At 48.8% G+C, this 21,225-nt stretch overlaps 1 protein-coding gene across 1 annotated transcript in view; it reads right to left on the bottom strand.

The window, feature by feature from the left end:
- The window catches only part of NPLOC4 (NPL4 homolog, ubiquitin recognition factor), a 29,883-nt gene extending 8,911 nt beyond the window's left edge, over positions 1-20,972 (bottom strand). The window contains exons 1-12 of the mRNA XM_009283520.1: positions 20,886-20,972; positions 20,099-20,179; positions 17,360-17,472; positions 15,727-15,906; positions 13,168-13,216; positions 12,258-12,352; positions 10,896-11,019; positions 10,102-10,281; positions 8,405-8,491; positions 6,709-6,780; positions 5,864-5,990; positions 3,526-3,686 (exon numbers count right to left, since the gene is read on the bottom strand). Of these exons, the coding sequence (XP_009281795.1) occupies positions 3,526-3,686; positions 5,864-5,990; positions 6,709-6,780; positions 8,405-8,491; positions 10,102-10,281; positions 10,896-11,019; positions 12,258-12,352; positions 13,168-13,216; positions 15,727-15,906; positions 17,360-17,472; positions 20,099-20,179; positions 20,886-20,972 (1,356 nt within the window). The remainder of the gene's footprint in view (positions 1-3,525; positions 3,687-5,863; positions 5,991-6,708; positions 6,781-8,404; positions 8,492-10,101; positions 10,282-10,895; positions 11,020-12,257; positions 12,353-13,167; positions 13,217-15,726; positions 15,907-17,359; positions 17,473-20,098; positions 20,180-20,885) is intronic.
- Positions 20,973-21,225: the final 253 nt, after the last annotated feature.

Genomic DNA, 21,225 nt, shown 5'->3' with positions numbered 1-21,225 from the left:
TGGAAAACGCCCATATGTAATATTCAGCTGGGCTCTCCCTCACCCAGCTGAGAAACAGGGTGAAGTGGCCATTGCAACTTCATCGTCTTTACTGACAAAGAGAACGGTTACCCCGACTTGTGTGTCTGTGTCTTGACAAGAGCGACTCCTTCATGAGTTTCGTTGCACTGAACTCGCCAAGAAGCATGTACCGGTTGTGCAACATTCGAATTGGAAACAGCACTGCGCTGTGACGCTTCACAGACAACCCAGGAGGCGAAGGGGGATGTTTTCTTCCTTCTGGCTAATCTTACCTGGAGAGGCATCTCAGAGCAAAGTAACTCGTACTCATGGTCCCCAAAGCCCTCGACTTTCACGCTAGAGCAGAACTCTAGCCTTCACGAGCCAGGAAAGCAACGGCCGCATGTAGAAAGCGCATACTGCCAATTCCACTGGGGTGGTTCCTCTAAGCAGCAGGGCTAGTGGCCAACATAAAGAGAATGGTAAAGAAATACAGAAATCACAAGGCTAGAGGCTCAGGAAAAACGCCTCGCCTCCCGAGGCAGGACAACGCCGGTGCCATCAGTTTTCCTATTTCCATGGAAGAAAAGCCCATCTAAGCTAACACACCGTGGAGGTGAGTCACGTTCAGGCAGGAACAGCTGCAGCCCCGGGGGACGTGGTAGCCCCTGCTCCCACTCCACAAACACAAAACGCGGCGCAAACCATGGAAAAACAGCTCGCTGACCAAAGACAGCCGTTCCTCTCTTTCCAGGCACCTCTTCGCCTGCGCGGTGAAGTCCCTGAAGTTGCAGCTCTCCTGCCTGGAGCGTGGGTCCTCACCCCCTTCTTGCATCTGCAGCATTACCAATCCCGATGCATTTCTCAGCAGTCATCGCTGAAGTACAACACCTACCGCGAGCGGAGGTACAAGACGTCTTTGAACAACGTGACTGAAGTACAGCTGTTGGCTTACATTTCGCTATAGATGCGAACAGCGGCACCTTTTCCTATTCGCAAAGCCGAAGGTGAACCTACGGCGTTACCCTGCTGCAGACAGATACGAGAGCTCAATAGATTTTTGCCTTGCATCTGGATGCATAGTTTTTCCTATAAATACATCCATACTACACAAACATTGGCCTTCCGGTTCTCATCCAATTAGAATAAATTTGTATAGCTCCTTTCATCCTAACGGGCTTTTCAAATGAATACTTGCATATTACATAAAAATATATATATGGATTTTTCTCTCTACCAGGTGACAGCTTCTCAGTCCGAGACAAAATGCAGCAACTACTCAAAAGTGCAGCTTTCTGCCCAAAGCTAGCTGGGGGGGCAGCACAGAGGGGAACCCCCACATCGAGGACTGGGGAGAAAGCTGCTCAGCTCCTGCAGTTTCAGCAGAGAAAGGGGGAGCAGGGTACTGCACCACGAAGCAGCTGTCCCCTGCCGCGAAGCCAAGCACTGGACTCCTGCTCCTCGTACTGTATTTAACCAATGCTTTGACACCATTGTTGTCACCAACCCAGTAACTATGAGGTAGTGTCTCTGACCTCAAGCCTCGCACATTTAATGAGACCCCAAAGGTTTTCAAAGCCAGGAGTGACTAAGCTTTCCATTGATTTAAGAACATTCAAAAAAAAAATTAAGAGATCCTACAGCCAAACACGTTTAAGTCTGAAGGACAATTACACCCGCCAGAGCAGTCCTCAAGCCTTCCTTGAGCACATCATGAAAAAGGCAATTAGGGATAGAAGTTATAAAACATATGAAATAAGCTGCAGCCCGACCCAGTGAATCAGTGGTTCATGGAAATTTCCACAGAAGGCTGGAGCCATCAGTTAGCATTTTGTTTACCTCCCTGCTTCAGATTACGAATGGGAGTGAAGACCTTATGGGAACACCCACTGGCTTCCTGCTACTCCGAACACCCAGGGTGGCCCACATGTGGGACACAGACCTACGGGACCTCCTGCAAGGCTGCACCCTGACTGTGGCACAGCACGGGCTCCTCCGGAGCAGGACTGCAGCACGCCAGGAGATGATCTCATCTTCACGTTCAGGGCCAACCCTTGCACAATCGAGCTCTGCTGTATCTAAATCGGACCTGGCTTATCAGCTCCTAAGAGCAAGCTGTCTGCGTGCTGAGGAAAAAGGCACGGATTCCATCTACCTTTCTGAGAGGGCAGATTCCTCTCAAGCACTGAATTTAGCCAAGAGGTGTTCCTCATTTTCAGGTGGTGTCAAGACAAGCCAGCAGTTCAGCATTAAGGGGTGGAGGGGGAAGACGGAGTCTTGCGGGCTAATTCACCCAGGCCAGCATTTCCCGGTCTCAGGTTCAGGGCATACAAGAGCATTTTGACCAGCTCCGTTTCTGTTGTTGGTGCACAATACGCTCACTTGAGTCGCCCCGAGTGAAGGTAGCTTTGCTTATCCTGCGCTCCTTAACGGACAGCTTTAACACAGGCAGCAGGAGCGCTGCAGGCTGAGCGGGCTGTGAATATCAGACACAGACAAGAATGAAATAACTAACTTGGGTGATGGATGGCTAATTAGTTGGCAAGCAGTGCCATTAATTAATTCCTCTGTCCTTGCTCACGGGGCACCAACATACACAAGTTTGAGAAGCAGTGCTATTAACCTCCGCAGAGATCCTGTCCCCAAGTTTCTAACTCGGCCCTGCAGATGCAGCGGGGCTGAAGATCTCCAGAAACAACCGTCAAGGGAATAATGACAGTCCATTCATCACTAACAAACTGTACCGAAAACTGCAGCAGACAGGTTCCCAGCCGTGCTCTTGCATGACACTTCAACAAGGGTATTTTGGATCCGCTCTGGATGCACGTATCCCCCGCTGCTCCTCGGGACCAGTTTTTGGAGTTTACTGTCTGACCTGATAGCAGGACCTGGGCACAGGCAGTAACCCCAGTACTAGAGAGGAATGCCAGGGGCACAGCCCAGTCCTGCCCTTGCTCTGAAAGCCTTCGCACCTTCCTTTTGTTGCAGAGAAGCACGCACAGGGCCGTCTCTCCTCTTGCTGCATGAACTACACTAGCTTTTGTTGCATCTGCTGCCCAGTTGGTGCCTGTAAGCGTCGCACACGAGCGAATCCCTGGCATCGCATAAGGAACCCACCGCTTTCACCGCACCGTTTGTGCTAGCACACATCATATGGCTGTGCAGTGGAGGAAGCTGAACTCAGCTGGGGATTAGAATCAACAGAGAAGCATGGCAAATACTGCCAACAAATACGGAAGAGGAGGTGAATTCAGAGCACTTGCTATGGGCTCTCGGTGGATCACTGCAGACCTCATTTAGAAGCTGGATAGCCAGTGGCTACTGCTGCACTGGAAACCGTAACAGCACATTTACGAGGGGGAAACGGAGCTTATGCAATTACTTTGCAGACATGTGGTGAACGGTTACTACTGAAAATAATTCAGACCTCAAAGACATCCTTTCCTGAGCTGGCCATACTGAATTCCAGACACGCGGCAGAGCCGTTTTTGCAGCTCCCCCCACCCACAGGCACGCAGCCCTTACCTTATAGAACACATCAGGCACATACTGCTCACTGCTGGACTCCTTGGCATAGCCCAGCTCCGGTGCATCTCGGCAGGGCAGCAAACACTCATCTCGAACCAGCGCCATGCACTGATTCGAGACCTGGTAGCCCTCAAAGTGGACCTGGTTGTCGGGACCACCTGGAAGAGAAAAGGCTGGTTAAAAATCCCACACGAGAGCGATTTGCCCAGTGTGACTCAGAGAGGCACGACTCGAAGAGCAACATTAAACACGATGGTCTTGCTAACAGCGAAGAATGGCGAGATGAAACCGCCGGTGCCGCTGCATGGGAAGTACTTCTAGGCAAGAATCCCCTCTAAGCTCTACATTTATTTAGTAACACACATTTTCACAGCTAGCCTAACAGGACAGACCCCTGGAGGGACAGCAAGAGTGCTTTGCCAGGAGCTTAAAGGAGGTGAAGCTGCCCTTTCGGAAGGCTCCTGATAGCATCACCCTCCCCCTACCTTGCAGGTATCTTCTCTCTTTCAAAACAAAAACCAGGCACACAGCTCCCGTGAGCCCGTTTCATTTCCAAGGAACCATGGGCTGCAGATTATGGGTTGGTCACCTAGTAATGTCAGGCATAAGAAGAAAAAGTGTTTTCTCAGCCTGTAATGGATGGCTTGGTGGAAATCTGACAAGGAAAGTGGAAATTAAGACCCTGGCTCACTGATAGATCACATGCTTGGCGCTTTAATTTGGATAATGTAAGCAACATCAGGTCATATGTCATTAGAATACAACTGGAAAGAGAAGATACAGACAGATGGTAGGAAAACGTTACTATTTCCAAACCTAGGAATTCAGGAGGGGATAGGAATTAATCCATGTAGAGGATTTAAAGGCAAAGTTGATGCAAACTATCCAAATATATTTATACGGCACAAAAGGAAGGAATAAAGTGTTTAAATAGAAACCTGATGGGCTGATTTAACAGAAGAGAATGAAATTATCTGGAACAGAAAAGAGGAAATATTTGTTTTCTACCCTTTGATCTCTAACCTCAATCACTCACTGCTCCAGAACAAACACTCCTAGAAATTAAACATAGACCAAGACACGGGGAAGGCCTGAACAAAGCTAGCCATCATTTTCTCAGTAAAACACCTTGTTTAAAAACAAACAACAGAAATAAATAAAAAAAAGAGTGAGAGAGATACACATCTATCTTTAATCAAAGATGGATGCGTTTAGCAGCCTGGAATGTATGGGCAGCTGTCTGATTGCACAGGCCTGTAACTGAACGAGAGCATTTTCACTGAAAAAGGCTCCGGGAACACTTACAAAAACTGGGCTCAGAGGAGGCAACGTAATATCACACTTTCAGTTTTTACATTGGATGCTATTTGGAAGTCATGCATTTTTTTCATTGTGTTAAATAGACCCAGAACCCAGCATATCTCCTCCAGGGAAATTTTAAATGAATACATGTGTCATCCCGTAGAGAACAGCAGATTGAACTTCTAACGCTACAACTCTCCCAGCGCATGCCAACATCTCCCCTCGCAGCCCGGGCAGCGCAGACTCTTCCACAGTGCCTCTGGAGACTTGCTGTGAAAACGGCTAAAATCAGAGGTGACAAAGCAAAGCAGTTTGCAGGCTTCTCTCTTTTATTCAGGCAAACAAAAAATGTTTCCAAGCACGGAAGAGCACAGCATCCTACGTAAGGGTTTCCCTGACAGCGACACAAGGGAGATAAAGGTCCCTCCTTTACGCTGAACCAGCCAGAGTAACTTTCAGGAGCCGGCTTGCCGTGGTTCTGCACTGCCGCTTTCAGGCAACAGAGTTTGGAGCTTAAAGATTCAAAACAGAAAAGCGAGCAACAGTTTCCAAGCACGGAAGAGCACAGCATCCTACGTAAGGGTTTCCCTGACAGCGACACAAGGGAGATAAAGGTCCCTCCTTTACGCTGAACCAGCCAGAGTAACTTTCAGGAGCCGGCTTGCAGTGGTTCTGCACTGCCGCTTTCAGGCAACAGAGTTTGGAGCTTAAAGATTCAAAACAGAAAAGCGAGCAACAGTTATTCCCCTGGCTGCAGGCAAAAAATGCTTTCTGGATCAGAGAGGTGGATGGTCCAGGTCTGAGCCTCAATTAAGTTTCCTGCAGGGAACAGGGTAAATAATTATAGAGAAGACAGCGCAAAGAACGAAAAAGTATTTTACTTGGTAGAGCAAGGAAAAACCCTTGTTAAATAGGACAGCTGGGGACCAGGACGTCTGACTTCTTCTAGCAGAGCTGCATATTCTGCTTTTATTAACAAGAGATAATTCATTTGTAACCAAGAGGGCCGGGGCAAGCCGAGGCCAGTTTATACCTGTAGCCACAACTGTGACAAATTTGGATCCAAAATGACCGTCTGGAGAAAGGCGACAGATGTTGGGCTGCTGGTTCTGAAAGTTTCCAGCTGTGATGCACTCTTCTGCACTTAGATAATACGTGTCCTGAGGGGAGAGCAGAAATGTCAATAAAAAGGACAACGTGATGTAGCCTAGACCTATTTCCCTGGTCTGCAGCCAAAGAAAGCTACCAACACCCTAGTAAAACATGCTTTCGTAGAAAGTTGCTGCAGAGACTGGGAAAAGAATGCAACATGTCAGCTCTCCAGCCCTCAGCCTGGCTCTCGCCAGGACTGTCCCACTGCTAGTTCCACCCACCTTGACACACCTTTTTTTTTTTTTTCTTCTCCTAAACGGGGTTCATTTTCCAAATAGGGGTATCATTGATTTTAGAATTACAGGAAGCCGAGAAGGTCAGAGTTTGAGCCACGTATATCTCACAAAGCCCAGCCCATAGGAACGTCCTCTGACTGAGTCACTTTTGCTCACTGAGTTTGCACCTCGCACAACCCCGCTCCCTCCGCTCTACTAAGTTTTCTTAAACCACAAGCACCACTTTCTTAAAGCAGAGCGGGTGAAGGACTGCAGGCAGCTTTGCATGCTATCCAAACAGCTTGAAACCCCTAACAGTGCTCTTCAAGCTCAAGCTCCTTTTCCTTCAGAAGCTTCTGAAAAGCCCCGTTTCACAAGAATTCCAGTCCCAGCATCACCTCCAGCCCTGTGCTGCCCTGGCTCAGTACTCTGCTTGGCACAGCCAGCGTTTATGCGATTACACAAACTCTCAGTACCAGCAGCTTTAATTAGCTGCACACTTGAATCTCACCTTGTTTCTGCTGTATCGAACAGTCCCTTTCCGTGTGTCTTCAGAGACCAGATCAGTAAATATCCAGCCAACCTATAAAGAAGTGTTATGGAGAAAGCTGCTTTAAGAAAAAAAAGAAAAAAAAAAAACCCCACAAACAAACCAGAAGAGAGCTTATACATTTTCTCCTAGCAGGACAAGATGTTCTTGGCTCCTCGCACGGCCCTGCTGTATGCTGCCTGAAGGAAATGGCTCTCCCAGCTGTGCCGGGCTCATTTGAATCCGATTTCCAGGAGCAGCATGCCAGCTGGCCGGCCGGGGGCACCTGCAGCTTTATGTTTCACTATGGAATATTTTTTCATGGAAAGATCTGGAGGCTGCAAGAGGCCTCTCAGCCGCTACCTCCTCCCACCCACAGCAAAAAGCATTTCCTATTGAGCATTCAGAGCGAAGCAGCGCTGGGAGTGCCAGCAGATGACAAAGCAGCTCACATGATATCATTTTGAAGCTCGCAGTCACTAGTTAAGATAAAGCTCATATGTTCCCACTGGAGTATGATTCATTCCAAATCAGAGTCTGCTCCGATCCAAAAACCACATTCCTGCTTTCTGCACTGTTTGCACATAGGAGTGTAGATGTGTACACACACACCGCTGCGTGAACCCTTCTACACACACGTGCTAAAACCAGCTCTGATCAGCCCCCTCGTGACCAACTCCCACAGCATTAACCCTTCAGAGGAAGAACTGCTGATTCAGATTCCTAGCAGAGCCCAGACAGACAAAAATCTGCAACCAGCAGTGAGTTACGCGTTAAGTCATATTGATTAAAAATATCTGATGTGAGAAGCAGAGGAAAAGCATGGAAATAAATAACACACACACAGAAGCTTTGCTTCAGACACTGGCAAAAGGCTAAAGATCTTATCTTCAGAGAACAAAAGACCTCACCACAGATGTTTATAGTCTACTGTACTGAGCCTTTTCTGATTTGTGTTTTCTTTAGCAAGTCAAATCTTGTTTGTGTACATCTCATTCCTGGCATTCACACGATACCAAAAGATTTCCCAAACTGGAAAGTATCAGTGCAGATTTGAGAGATGTCAGCAAACCAGCGGATCCCAATACCCGTACGTCCTGATCGGATGACTGGCAGGCTGTGGGCACGAGGGGAACAGAGGACTGAGGCTCAGCTGCTGGGGGACCTGCACCTCTAAACCAACGTACAGATTAACTCACCGCAGCCTGCCTGAGCAGCACCAAGAGGCAGGACCCCACAGAGGAGAATAAAAAACAAGCAGGAGCCTCTGCTCCTGGGATCGGAGCACTGATTCTGTCAAAAGGAAGAACAAACTCAGAAGGCAGCTCCAGCGACATCTGTGCCAAATTAGCACTCACCGGGGAGATGCCACCAGGAATGGCTCCTATCTGAGGAGAAATAAGGGGAAAATCGTGTTTCTGCTTCTTTGCTGCTCCCTTTGATGTCATTCATGACAGAGGGCTGCTGACTTCAGCTGCACATCCCTGCTAGATGCTTGTGCTCAGGAAAATGCTCTCGTTTTGTTTTTTCATACCTAAAAGCATAAGAGCTACCGACACTTAAGCTAGATTTCAGGTGTGCCCAAGCGGTCTTGAATAACCCCGTGGAGCTGAAGAGAACTGCCGACGATTTTCTTCATTGCCAAACAAAGACGCATGAGATCCGACAACATCCTAACCTTTCTCAGTCCAAGCTTTGCAGCGATCTCATCCACCACCTCAGCTTTTGGATCTTCCAGGATCTCCAGGCTGTTCTGTGTACCAATCTGCAGCAAAGGAAAACCCGCTAGTAAGACAGAACAGGAAAAACCACAGTACACTTAGTCATTGTCAGGAGCGAGGCAGAGGATGGAAGCAGAGGTCCGGGTTTCCCCTTCGGCATTACCACCGGCTGGTTTCACCCCGGAGACCTCCTCTACTCACAGACCCATCCTGTTGGAGCTCTTCAGCTACGTTTGCAAACTATGTCGGGGTTTATGAATGAAAGACTCGGCATTTACAAACAGGCCATTGCTGTTTCCGAGCACTTTGGAAAAGGCGAGAGATCATATAATTTTTCCAAAGCTCTGTGTTCAACCTGCCAGTTTTGTACCGCCGTTTCGTTTGTTTGAATCTTTGAGCAGCAGAGAGGCAGAAATCCAGTGAATCCAAGAGCCCACGCCCAGGCCTTCCCCCCGTGCTCTGGAAAACACGACTCCCATCTGGGTGCGTTTCAGAGGCAAGCTTTCTCGTGTGGGGAGATGCCGTGCCAAGACGCATGGCAGAGACTGCTTTCCGGGAGAGCAAAAGCTTCTTGCTTTTACCGTGCACAACTAGAAGCATATGAACTTCCAAAGCAGGGGCTTAACAGCGATATTGAGACAATAGCGGGCACGGCTCTGTTCATATTGGAAAGGGAAGAACTTATAAAAGGCTTGCAATTCTGCTCTCACACGCACAGGCCCAAAGATCCATTTATTCTTTTCCACTGACAAATCTCTTGCATTTTACTCTAGCAACCCTGCAGAAATCATCAAGAGGAAGAAAACATATGATCCACCACGATATGTTTGTATACATAGTGTCTGCACTTACAAAAGTGACTTTGGTCAGCAGTGAAGAAGCCAGTAGGCAAACTCAACTTCCAGCTGAGCTTTGTGCTGCGGGCAGAGTGGCCTTTTGTATTTGCCACCTCCATTTTCAGCTCTGCGATGCTGAATTCAGCTTTTGGGTTCCCCGGGAGGCCAGGCTCGGCGGGACCCGCTCTGGCTGCAGCCTCCCGGGAGGACTCGGCGGTGCCGAGCGCGGCGCCGTGTGGTGCCGTGCACCATCTAGCGGGGACTCCCGGCTGCTCCGAGGCATCAAATCTCATCCGCGGCCTTCCGATCAAGGCAGCAGACTTCATTTTTGTCTAATTAAGCTGCTTAAATTTTCCCAGAGAGCTGGTAAGAAATTGAAGCAAGGGCTGCAACTTTTTTTTCCTAGTACAGAATTTGTTTTCAAGCTGTTCTGTACCATAACCTTGGAAATCCAGTAATCAAGGAAACATGAAGAGTGAAATCCACTGTTACGAAGTCACCCTAGCTTTAAATCATCTGAGCAAAGAGTAATGTAAAAGAGAGTGTAAAAATAACAAAAAGCAAATCTGGGTTTTAAAATCCTTTCAGGGGCAATAACACAAAAGACATAAATCACATCTTTTTCACGGGACCGTTCTCCTTATGGAGCTGCAGTCAGAAATACTGCAGGGGGTTTCCCAAACAAGTGTTTCCGTGTTCCCCGTATCTTTACGCTGCAGTCAGAAATACTGCAGGGGGTTTCCCAAACAAAAAAGTGTTTCCGTGTTCCCCAATTATCTTTACGAGTCGACACTGATGCCACGGCACCCAGCTTTTACCTGTGGGGGTTCATAGATGGCAGCAACCTCCGCCCGGATCCCCAGAGGGATGTCTTTGTGCTCTGTGTACCGGCCATACAGATACCCAAGATGTTGGTTTCCTGTCTTCCGCCAGAAGTCTAGGAAGCGATCTGCAATTGTGTGGTTCTCAAACATGATGTTGTCAACATGCCTGTATTTCTGTTTGACAAAGTTCAAGCGTCAGGCCATCCTCGGCTAGGTCTGTTTAGTTCGCCTACCGCCAATACCTTCCCAGCTGCCTAGGACGCCCACCACCCCTTACAGCTGAACCCTGCCAGAGCAGGGACAGGGAAAGCTAGCTGGCTCCCTCCCTCTCCCCTCTGCCGCCTTCAGCACCACTCCCCTGCCCAGCAAGCAGAACCCACCACGGGCTGGACTGTGGGGATGCACTGAGCACCCCCAGCACCCCATTAGCTTGGCTTCTTTACTAGGGCCCTTATCCCAAGAGCCTTTGCAACTACAGTGAAATTTAAGAGGAAACAAGAAGAAACAGTGGGTGGCCTTTTGGATCCCATGCGGAAAAAGAGTGGAGATTCATCGCTAGCGGTGCCAGCTCAGATGTCCTCCACATTGAGAGGAAACTGCTGAACCAGATACATTTTGGAGTCCTTTTCCGCAAGGACTGAAGACCTTAACAGCCAGTTCCCCAACAACTGCCAATACGCAAAGGCTTCTTGCTCCAAATTGGCTGTTCTTGAAGTCATCTCTCCAAAAATAAAAGTCAAGTCCCTTCTCAGCTTTAAGCACAAGGGCTCCTGCGAGCTCCGTCTCACCTGTCTATTCAGAGTGATGGCACTTGGCTGACACTTTGTGCAAATGCCTTCTGGCCAAGGAGGGTGCCCTTCACAGCCCGATTTGATCTTACAGCTGATGTTTTCCAGGGCAACAAATTTCCCCCTGCAAGAAGGAAAAGAGAAGGCTGCTGTTACCGCAGTAAACGCTTTTGGGTCTCAGAAAAAGCAAGTGGCTAGAAACACCATAGAGGAGGCAGGGCAGAGGAGACACGGTGGCACCAATGCTTTGCATCTTCAGAGGATCTCAAAGCGCCCTGCAAACTCCCACTGGGGGATGCTCCACTCCTGCGGTCCCCAGGTAACCTCTGCTGCCCACTTAGTGAGGGAGGTCAAGAGGCCGACATGTGGTCCCTGACTCAGCTCCTAAGCAGATATTCGAGCAAGAGCAGAGACGGAAAACTCATGGGACCCTCCTTAAATAATTTATGCAGCACGTGGGAAGTAATAGATTATACCGCTAGGGCAAACTGAGCCCCTTTCATGTGCACAGGCTTCCTGCAAAGGGAAGTTCCCTTCAAATGAAAGTATTATGGACTTGAGCTGCATCTCACAAAGACATTAAAAAAATCCCAACGGCATTTAGGAATAGGAGGGAGAAGGTCACACCTCTGCATAACTTATTTAAAGGAGCTGCATTTCAGAGCACAGTGGGTTTCCCGACATCACTGAAGGAGACTTTAGATCCTTCGCTGAACACATGTGCTGCAGCAAGGCATAAATAAATAAATACTTCCTTCAGTGCTTCCTCTCTGCTCAGTACTTATCTGGCCTGTGTCACCACAGCATCCTCCACCCCACCACGGGGCAGGACGCCTTATTTTCCAGTTACCGGGCAGTGAACCGTGGCACCATGACAAGAAAGGCTTTCACTAAGAACACAGGGAGCACGGGACAGAGCAGAATCTGGCCCTGAGGAATGTTAGGCTCGTCTTTCTGTCCTATTCGCATTTGTAGGTAAGAAAAGCCGTTGGTGAATAAAAGCTCCCCAGGTTCACCACAGTCTCAGTGCCTCTCCACGAGGTTTGAGACCCAGGCTCGGAGCTTGGTATAATTAGGGAACCTCTTTCCTTCCATCTGGCCTTCTCCCCCCCATCAGTAGTGTTTCCTGGAAGCAATTACATTGCCACAGCAAAAGAAAAAAAAGAAAAAGACAGACTTCATTTTTTTTTCCCCGGCTTTTTTTTTTTTCCCTTCTTTTCTTTTTTTTAACTTGTTGTTTTCTCCTCAGTTTGCCATTCAATAGTTGTATCCAACACTACCGGTGAGATCTGTCTGTACTTTCATTTGTATTTTAAAAAAGAAGCTACAACTAGATTCCCTTAAACACAGAGATTTTCTTACTTGTCTGCCCCTCCGGTCAGCTTCCTGATGTAGGCATGGAAGGACATATGCTTCACAGGAGGTTCCAGATGGTTTAAATAATCCTCATCAAAAGGCTGCCAAAAACACCACACAAAGAAAAACCAGGTCAGACACCTGTCTGATAATACATTGATCACTAAACAAATGGATGTTCTAGAGTCAACCCCACTCGCTCTCAATGTGGAAACAATCAAGAAAATTTAGGCTCATTTTCAAGGCAGCTACTACTGTGATAGAAACAGTGGGGCTTTACAACAGCCAGTTTTATTATCGCCTCCTACTTTTATAACAGATTGGCTCCACAAATCAGAACGAGCCTCAAAGGCAAAGTGCTTTTTCCTTTCGATATCTAACGACAAACAAGAAGCCCAGCTGCTCAAACAAGGCCAAAGAGCTTCCAGAGCACACGGCGGGGAAGCGGGGGAACAGCCATCTTGGCTCGGAGCGACTTTTGAGGGATCACTGCTTCATGCCATAAATTATACAGCTTAGCACGTTTGTAGGCGTTACTAAAGCTGCCTTCAACCTGAATAATCCGTGGTTAAACTGGGAAGTGCTGGGATCCACGAGAGAGGGGATGAAACAAGAAGATCCAGGCAAGAGTGAAGAGGGAGGAAAACTGGAGCTTTTCTAAAGCACTTTCTGTTAAACCCATTACTGCAGAAAAACAGAGCATTAACCAGAATAAACCCAGGGTCACGAAGGCCTAGAGCTTTAGCGATCCTGGATGCGAGCCGGCACTTTTGACAGTGCACAGCAGGATTCTGACCCAGAGCTGCCACCTCTACGTGGGCAGCGCTCCGAGGAAAAGCATTCATACTGGGAGAAACTGAATCCAAGAGGACATGCTTTCGTGTGACTTTCTAGAGCACCTTCTTGGGGCTCTTACCTCCAGCGGTACGCAATGCACACATTTACCCAAGGGGCCGTGGCGACACCTATGCAAAGAGAAAGAGAAGTTGTTAATAATAATAAGTGAAATCTTATTTAGATTAAGATTTAGATTAAATTATTTAGATTAAAATTTAGATGAAATCTTATTTAATAACGGAAAAGCCAGACTGTAAAAGTTGCTCTAGACTAACAGTTTTGGTGTGGAAGATCTGTGCAATCATATGGCTCTGAGCAACTCTCCACCCACTAGGGAATATTACAGAGGGGTCACCACAAGATAACTTCACATAAAGAGACAGCAACAGCTTCAGGTTAAATCTGAGAGTCCCAGGTCAAGATCAAACCCTCCTAATGTCTGTGTCACTGGCAAGTGGCTCTGCTCTCTGAACAGCCACGTGAACCAATGTCAGATCACAGCTTCTCAAGTTTTACAACCCTGCGTTGAGGTTGCGTTTCAATTCAAAGAATTTTAAATCTACGTCACAGGGCTGGCCTGTATGGTTTTAACAAAAGGACAACCAAAAAAATTCATCCTTTATCAGTCACTAGAGGATGGTCTGGAACAAACAGGGAAGCGTGTGTTTATCGGACAGATAAAGACCTGCTGGGTAAAGTTACAAAACAGAGGGGAAAACATCTCCTTTTGAGGCAGTCGCTTTAAAAAAAAAAAAAAACCCAAACCAACAAAATATTCCTCCCACACCTCTGCCCCAGCACTAGGTCGGTGCTAGTTTTCAAAAGAAAGCCTCTAGAGAGGAGCATGGATGTTGGCTCTTGTAAAGATGAAATGGATGGGATCCAGTTGCAGCATTGCTTTTAACAAAGTATTGTGGCAGATAATGTACATAAAGGACCACTAAAGGCTGCTAATGCACTCAGCCGAACGCCAGCATCCCTTCATGTTTAGATTGATACGCTCTCACAAATACAGGAACAAGCCCAGACACACTCTTTTTATCATAAATATCCACTGCTGTGCTTTGGCTCCCTGCTAAGAACAATACCTTCATTTATTCTTTTGAAAATGCGGTCAAGTTAAAGACAATGTTTTTGCCATGGAGTGGTGGGTTTTGCCTTTATTGTTTCAATAATGTGACATTTCCCTCATTTATCATCAGCCTGAAAACATTAGATAGGATTTTCCACGTAAAGACTACGTCTCTCCAAACTTCCTTGCTGCTGCAGCACTAAAGATAAACCATAGGGAAGACAACACAATGAGGAAGGGCGAGCTATTCTGTTTTAGAAAGAATTCCTGGTTGCCTTTAAAATTTTCACTCAAGCCCTTTCTGAAGTTACTTTGCAGAGGGGTCCAGCCCCAAGCCCACAACCAGTACAGACACCAGGCCAGGACCCAACTGGGAGCAATAAAAAAACCAACCACCCAGACAGAGGACATTTTAGCAGCATCAGTGTAGATTTATGGTGGCGTTAAGTCACCATTGCATTACTACTTTTACAAAAAATACAAGCTGCTTTGTTTACCCAAGCCTCTTGCAGCTAAGAGCTTCGGCAAAGTTAGTCTTTGTTGCATTTCTGTGAGCAAAATGGACTCCCTGGTTTCACAGAAAGGTTAGAAAGGCACGCGATGGAAAGGAAGCCAAAAACCAAGCAGGCAGAGACCCAAGTCCCACTTCCACGTCTCTGCCATTGGACACTTCCACTCACTTCTTTGGTTTTCCCTTCACTTGTTTGTCCTTTGTAAGGAGAGGCTGGATCTGAAGACCTAGAAGCGCTCCTGCTTGGGACATCCTAGGTGAGGTGCCACACGCACCCATCGCAGTGCCGAAGACAGCGATGCAGGGTTGCGTCGGCTCTGCCCGAGCAGGGAGAGGCTGCACAGCGGTCAGAAAGAGCGACAGAGCTCAGGTCTCCGCTCTGACAGAGGAGCCGCCCGTGGTTTAGAAAACGAATCCGACCTTGATGCTCACCCACTGCTGGCTGGGTGACGCTGAGGCAGCGGCTCTGGCTGGAAGCGCGTTTCCCCGTCCGCGCCTCTCCTGCGAGATGGAGGCCTGGCCCTGCCGCCCCGCACGCCCGTCACCTCGGGACCCAAACAACGGGGAGCTACGTATTGAGACCATATGGAACAGAAGCTACTGCGGACAGCAGACCCACGCTTATTAAGCAATATGCCACACACAGAGCATAACCTAGTATTTCTACGCAGCACCGGCAGCCAGGTGATCCCAGGGAAGAATTCAAAGTATTCATTTTAATCTAGAAAGCTCCAAATGTTTTAGGAGCGCAAAATATACGATCACAAGTCCCATAGCAGGGGCCACCTTGATCAGAACAATAGATGCTCTGAATGAGTCCTTCCTGGCAAAGACCCTGGGATTTTGGTATCTGCTTCCTTCCCCGGCTCACCAGAGCTCGATTTAACCTTCCAGGACAATGGCAAAGGCTGTTTTCCCTTGTGAACGTTTCAAGGGCAGCGAGGGATAGAGCAGTTCCCATAGCACGCTTCCTGGCTGCCGGTTTCAGACAAGATGTTACAAGCTCTGGTGAGGCACAGATGCATCGGCAGAAACAAAAGTCCACCCGTACTTACAGCTGCTGGTCTCGATTTCGGTAAATCTTCCCATCCTGTTTGATCAGATACTGGTCGATCTCATCTTCCACCACCTGGGGGGCCCCCACAGGCCGCAAACCTTGGGAAACAGAGGTGTCCATGGTCTCTGAGGAGGAGCCAGCCGGGCTCGAGGGGTAGAGAAACAGCATATCGCCATGCCTATAGGTGTCGAAAAACAACACAGGGGTATCAGCTGAGCATGAGCTTTGCTTCCAGCTACGCTGGGGTGGCAACCCAGGCAATAAGCCACACACTGCTCTCAGACAGCTGGAAAGGCTCAAGGTCCACCCTCTCCACCATCCCCTTTCACCAACAACTGAACTACACCGGACCGTCACCCTGACCGCCTGGAGGAATTGGCTCCTTCGCACCCATACGGCATAGGAAACGCCTGTGCTTGGTTCGTGGCACGTTACAAACCACATTAATGTTCATAGACCTGTAGCGCACACTTCTGGGTAGCAAACCTCCCGGTCCACAGAGGAGCGTGTAATTTATAACAAACTATAAACACACCAGCAAACACGGCAGTCCGAAGCCATGCCATTAGCCACCTCTTTCTGCTGCTTTGGTCATTTGCACAACAAACGCCAAATCTTTTCATCAGGAGACAAGACCGAGGGAAAAAGATGAAGAAAAAGGTGAAAGGAGCCTATGGAGAGAAGCAACACCTCCAGCGAGGAAAAGGACTAGTGCGGACCCTGTGCACACCAAGTCACAGCCTTCCCAAGGCAGCTGCCAGCGCTGACACGTTCAAGTGACAAGCTGCACGCGGTGGTAACAGCTCTCGTATTTTTAACCAGTTTAACATTATTCTTGACACGAACAGAATGAAGACATTCCCCACCAAACACGAAGCGATTGCACCATTTGGCACCTCTGATCTTCCTAGGCGCCTGGCTACAGAAGGCAGGAACCCTGGCGTCTGCACAGGGGACTATCGGACTCTGGCATTGATGCAGAAAAAAAAAAAAGGACAGCGTGAGTGAAAGCAGGGATGAGGGAGCTCGCTGCAGGCTGTAAAAGAGCAAACAGGAGGCCTGTTGCTGCCTCACCACAGCAAGCAAACACAACGCAAGAAGTGGGGGTCGGTCTCTTCTCCCAAGTAACAAGCGATAGGACGAGAGGAAACGGCCTCAAGTTGCGCCAGGGGAGGTTTAGATTGGACGTGAGGAAAAACTTCTTTACTGAAAGAGTGGTTAAACATTGGGACAGGCTGCCCAGGGAAGTGGTTGAGTCCCCGTCCCTGGAGGTATTTAAAAGACGTGTAGATGAGGCGCTTAGGGACATGGTTTAGTGGGTGGTGGTGTTGGGTCGACAGTTGGACTCGATGATCTTAGAGGTCTTTTCCAACCTTAATGATTCTACGATTCTAAGTGACCTAAGAAATGGCTGCCACAGCCTCGCACGTAGTCAGTTTGATCACCCCCGTGTCGGCACGAAGCTTGCCCCTTCAAGTAGCTGGTGAGTGACAGCCGAAAGCTTAGGACTGCTGTAACACGATGTTACCCGCTGCTGCCCAGTTCAGAAGGAGCTCAGGCAAGCTCAGAGAAGAGGCACCCTGTTGTGCAAAGCCCCCCCTCCACCCACAGCGCTCTCTGCCAGGACTCACTTGATTTTCAGTAAGTTGAGGGATTTGTTTTGTGACGCCGTGATCTCTCCTGTCCTGTTTCTATTGGTGTAGACAGAAAACCCATTATTCCTGAAACCAAATTCTTTTGCAACCTGGAAGAGAGAGAAGAATGATAAGGTTTAAGATACCTCACACCCCCGGTCAGATGCTGAAAGCTGCTCAGAGCAAGCGCTAAGTCCAGGGAACTTCTATTGCAAAACTTTAGCTGAATTCATCCGCGTTTCTGAAGAGCGTAGGATAACTCAGAAAAATAGAAACGCTTACTAACACAAGCAACCTATTAAAAAAAGCAACTTAAACAGAAGACGTCTCTCACTCATGCAACACAAATGCAGTATTTTATCTAAATCCAGGCAAGCGCTGTCATGACTAGAGGGGGGAAACTATCTTCTCCGTTATCCCAGTTCTCTCGCTCCAGCCTTGCCAGCGCACACCAGCCAATTCTCATCTTCCTCTGACCAGAGTTCCTCGGTCCAGATCTTCACCTCTGAGGATCGCTTGCCCTCAGCTCCGCTCTCGCCTACCAGTTGCTACGCGAGTTTCACTCGAGCTCTTCCTGCTGTTCTCCTTTCCCGTTGTTCTCCATTTGCCTCTTTTCTCCTGATGGAACTTACCCTCACAATAACCACTCTCAGCCCCCAGGGAGGTTTTTTCCCTGCTCATCCTCTCACCAGTTCAGTTTAAGGCTGCTTTACTCTTAATCAGTCAAATGCCTCTTCACAGCAACAGCCATTTTCACACTTGGCCACTTAAAAACACAATCAGTTTAAAAGTGGCATTAAAAGTTTCTCTAGATGACAAGTCTCTTCCTAAATTCTTAAGTTAATAGCCTTTCTTTTTATTCAGTACATCTCCCTGTGGCTTTGGTAGGGCTCAGAGACGGTGACTGCACACAGGACAAATCTAACGAGCCACAAACAGAACTGTCGCACGAGCAAAGTCGTGGAAAGCAGCTTCCCTACTGTCAGCTTCGCTGCCATTTGTAGCAGCGAGTGATCTGCCGTTTGAATGGGAGCACGACTTCCAAACGGTTCGTCTCCTGCGTCACGCCTGCCAGAGCTAAACGTTAGCTCGTCAGGCCGCAGACTTCACCAATTTTTTTTGGGGGGAGACAAATTCCACAATACATTAACAAAAGGCTCCAGTTAGTTCCTAACTCGATTCTAACCTGGACGCACCCGAGAGTTTACTGTCGTAGTAAACTAGGATGTGCTACGAAAGACAGAGATTATCATCGAGGCCCTTATCGCTCTGAAACGTGCTTTCTCCCACACTTCTTTTGCAGCTTCTCTGGACTTGTCAAGGAGGAGACCTAAGTTAATTGCTAGCGTAGAAGAAGCCATCTGATGCCTCTTTAATTACAGCTCTCTAGCTAAATATGAAATCCATCGTATGGATTAACATTTCAGTGTTAAAATCCACAGCTATTAATACGCACAGATGATAGGTGGTAAAATTTGCAACTTTTCTCTTTCAGGTAAACCCCGTATCAGGAAAGAAACCCAAACGTTTCTTGTATTCAGCTCAGCAAGAGGATATAGTTTTCCCCAGATCAACAGGCAATTTTAGTGAGTGCCGATGCTTTTGTTCCAATGGTAAGTGCTTGCAAGCACGATTGTTCCACACTGCCTCGGGTAATATGAACCCTTGAAACCGAGCAGCTTGTTTTGCACAGGTTCCAGAGATTCTGAAAGCAACGCTTTTTTCCTTGGGTGAGACCGTTCAGAGACTGCAGCGGGTGTCTCCGATCCAGCCCTGAAATCCATCAGGATTTTCGCTTGGTCAGGTGGGGATTGCTGTCGCGGTCTGGGCCCAAGCTTCGAACAAAGCAAATGACTCACAAACAGCAGCAGGTTTCAGTCTGCTCCCCTTCCCCCTTGCAGGGGGAAAGGAAATCTAGCTGACTAAAAGAATGGCCCTTCAGGCACAGGAACACAAAGTACTTCTCTTATGAAGCAAAGAAACGCTAATCTGAGGGTTCCCGGTTACAGCGGAGTTCCAGGAGGGAAGGAAATGGAGAACTGCTCACTCTTAAATAGCGAACTTTAAACATTGAGCAGTTGCATCAGACCAAAGAACAAGGCACAGCCAGCTCCAAATTTGACAACTCCAACACTCAGTGTGTTCTCCTCATCCCAGGGCGGAAATCTTTCACAGGAGACCCCAGAGGCTCTCACATCACCTTAAGATCTCGCCTTAATTCCTTCCTTGCTCTCTCCAAAACCATACTGGAAAACCAGCGGCACACAAAGCACATTCAAATGATATTCAAAGCGCAAATCAAGCAGCTGAGTTTCAACCGGATCACGCCTGAAGAGGCCAGTCCCTTGCAGCAGGCTTTGACTATCAAACAGCTTTCCTGTGCCGTTTGTCAGCCTCTGCTTCCCCAGGCTGCCATTCCTTTCGGAGAACATTAAAAACATGTCCTCCCCCAGGAAAGCTTCCACCCCAGGAAACTGCAACTGAAAAGCTGAGTAAGTTTTCTTCTTTAATTTTGTTATTTTCCCTCTGGAGCAGCAGTGAGAAAACTGGTTTTGGCTACACCAATAAAAACGCTGTTTTCCACAAGGCACGCTGATCCTCGCTGCCGTCAGCACATTTGCCCAGCGAGGTGAAGGGCGCATCTCCCGTGCGAGAGAGCCGCTGCGCAGGCTGGGCCGCAGGGGCCCTGCCTCGTCCCGCGGGCGAGCGGGGAAGGCGCAGAGAGGCTCAGGGTACCTTCTTGAGGAACGTCGCCACCGTTTCTCGCTTCGTGGCCGTGATGCGCTTCACTCCTTCCGGCGACTGCACGCGGATTATCTGCGGGGTGAAGAGGACAGCCCGAGTTAGCGACGGCGGGGACAGAGCCCGCCCTGTGCTCGCAGCCTGCTGAAGCCACGCTGAAGTTTCACACACGCGACGCAGACCATCCCCACCGCTCCTCCCTCCTGCTTTTAACGCTGCTCTTCACAAGGGAGTGCAAACGCACAGGGAAGTAATTTGCTCGTGGCAGGGCAGCACCGGGCCGACGTTTGCATGCCGCAGGATGAATTACCCTAATGCACGAGGCACGGCAAGAAGTTGGCACCGAGAAAAATGCTAACGCTGCTTTTTTTTGGTCAAAGCTCTGACCTCAGACGTGGAATTAAACTTTCAGAAGGAGGGTGAATCAGAGCTGCCACGGGAGCGATTTATTCGGCGCCTACACACAAACACTGGTCTAACCGGTGCTAATGGGCACCGGCGCCGTCGTTACGTTTCAACCCATGTTACTGACGTGCAACCTCCATCACTAATGAAAAGGTGAGGAGAAGAGCCACAAGGCTCGGGCTATTCCTGCGCAACACTGAACAGCAGTTTTGCTGCAACCTTAAGTCAGAGATGGGAAAACCTGGCAGCTTTTGGGGGAAAGGGCCGGGGACAATTCTTCGCATACTGGCAGGGAAGCGGCAAACGTAGATGTCGGAGTCCTCGTGCTGCCGGGGACCAGAGAAGTGATTCAAGTTGCTCTAAAGAGCACCTTCACCTGCTGATGCGTAACGCAGAGGATGGCGACGTGCGTGCCGAAGGGAGGGACACGGGAAGACAGGGGAGGCCGCCGGCGTCCCGGCATTACCTCCCAGGAGCCCCTTTACACTCTCCCAACTTTCAGCACGGGAGCAAGCCCGGCCCGACGGGAACGGGAGACCTTTACGGCACCGACGAGCCCTTTCTCCGGCGATGTCGGCACCCCGGCCACGATCGGGCACCTTCCCCCGAGACATCCCCGCCCGGGGCTGAGCAGGACCCCGGGGTCACGGTCCCAAACCCCACACGCTCCGAGGGGGCACTTCCTTGGGGCAAAAACACGGGGAATCCGTCCACGG

Source organism: Aptenodytes forsteri, unplaced genomic scaffold (genome assembly GCF_000699145.1).
Source record: "Aptenodytes forsteri isolate BGI_AS27 unplaced genomic scaffold, ASM69914v1 Scaffold86, whole genome shotgun sequence".
NCBI classification, from domain to species: Eukaryota; Metazoa; Chordata; class Aves; order Sphenisciformes; family Spheniscidae; genus Aptenodytes; species Aptenodytes forsteri.
Note: the sequence above shows the minus strand (reverse complement) of the source record. Positions and strands in the feature narration are given on the sequence as shown.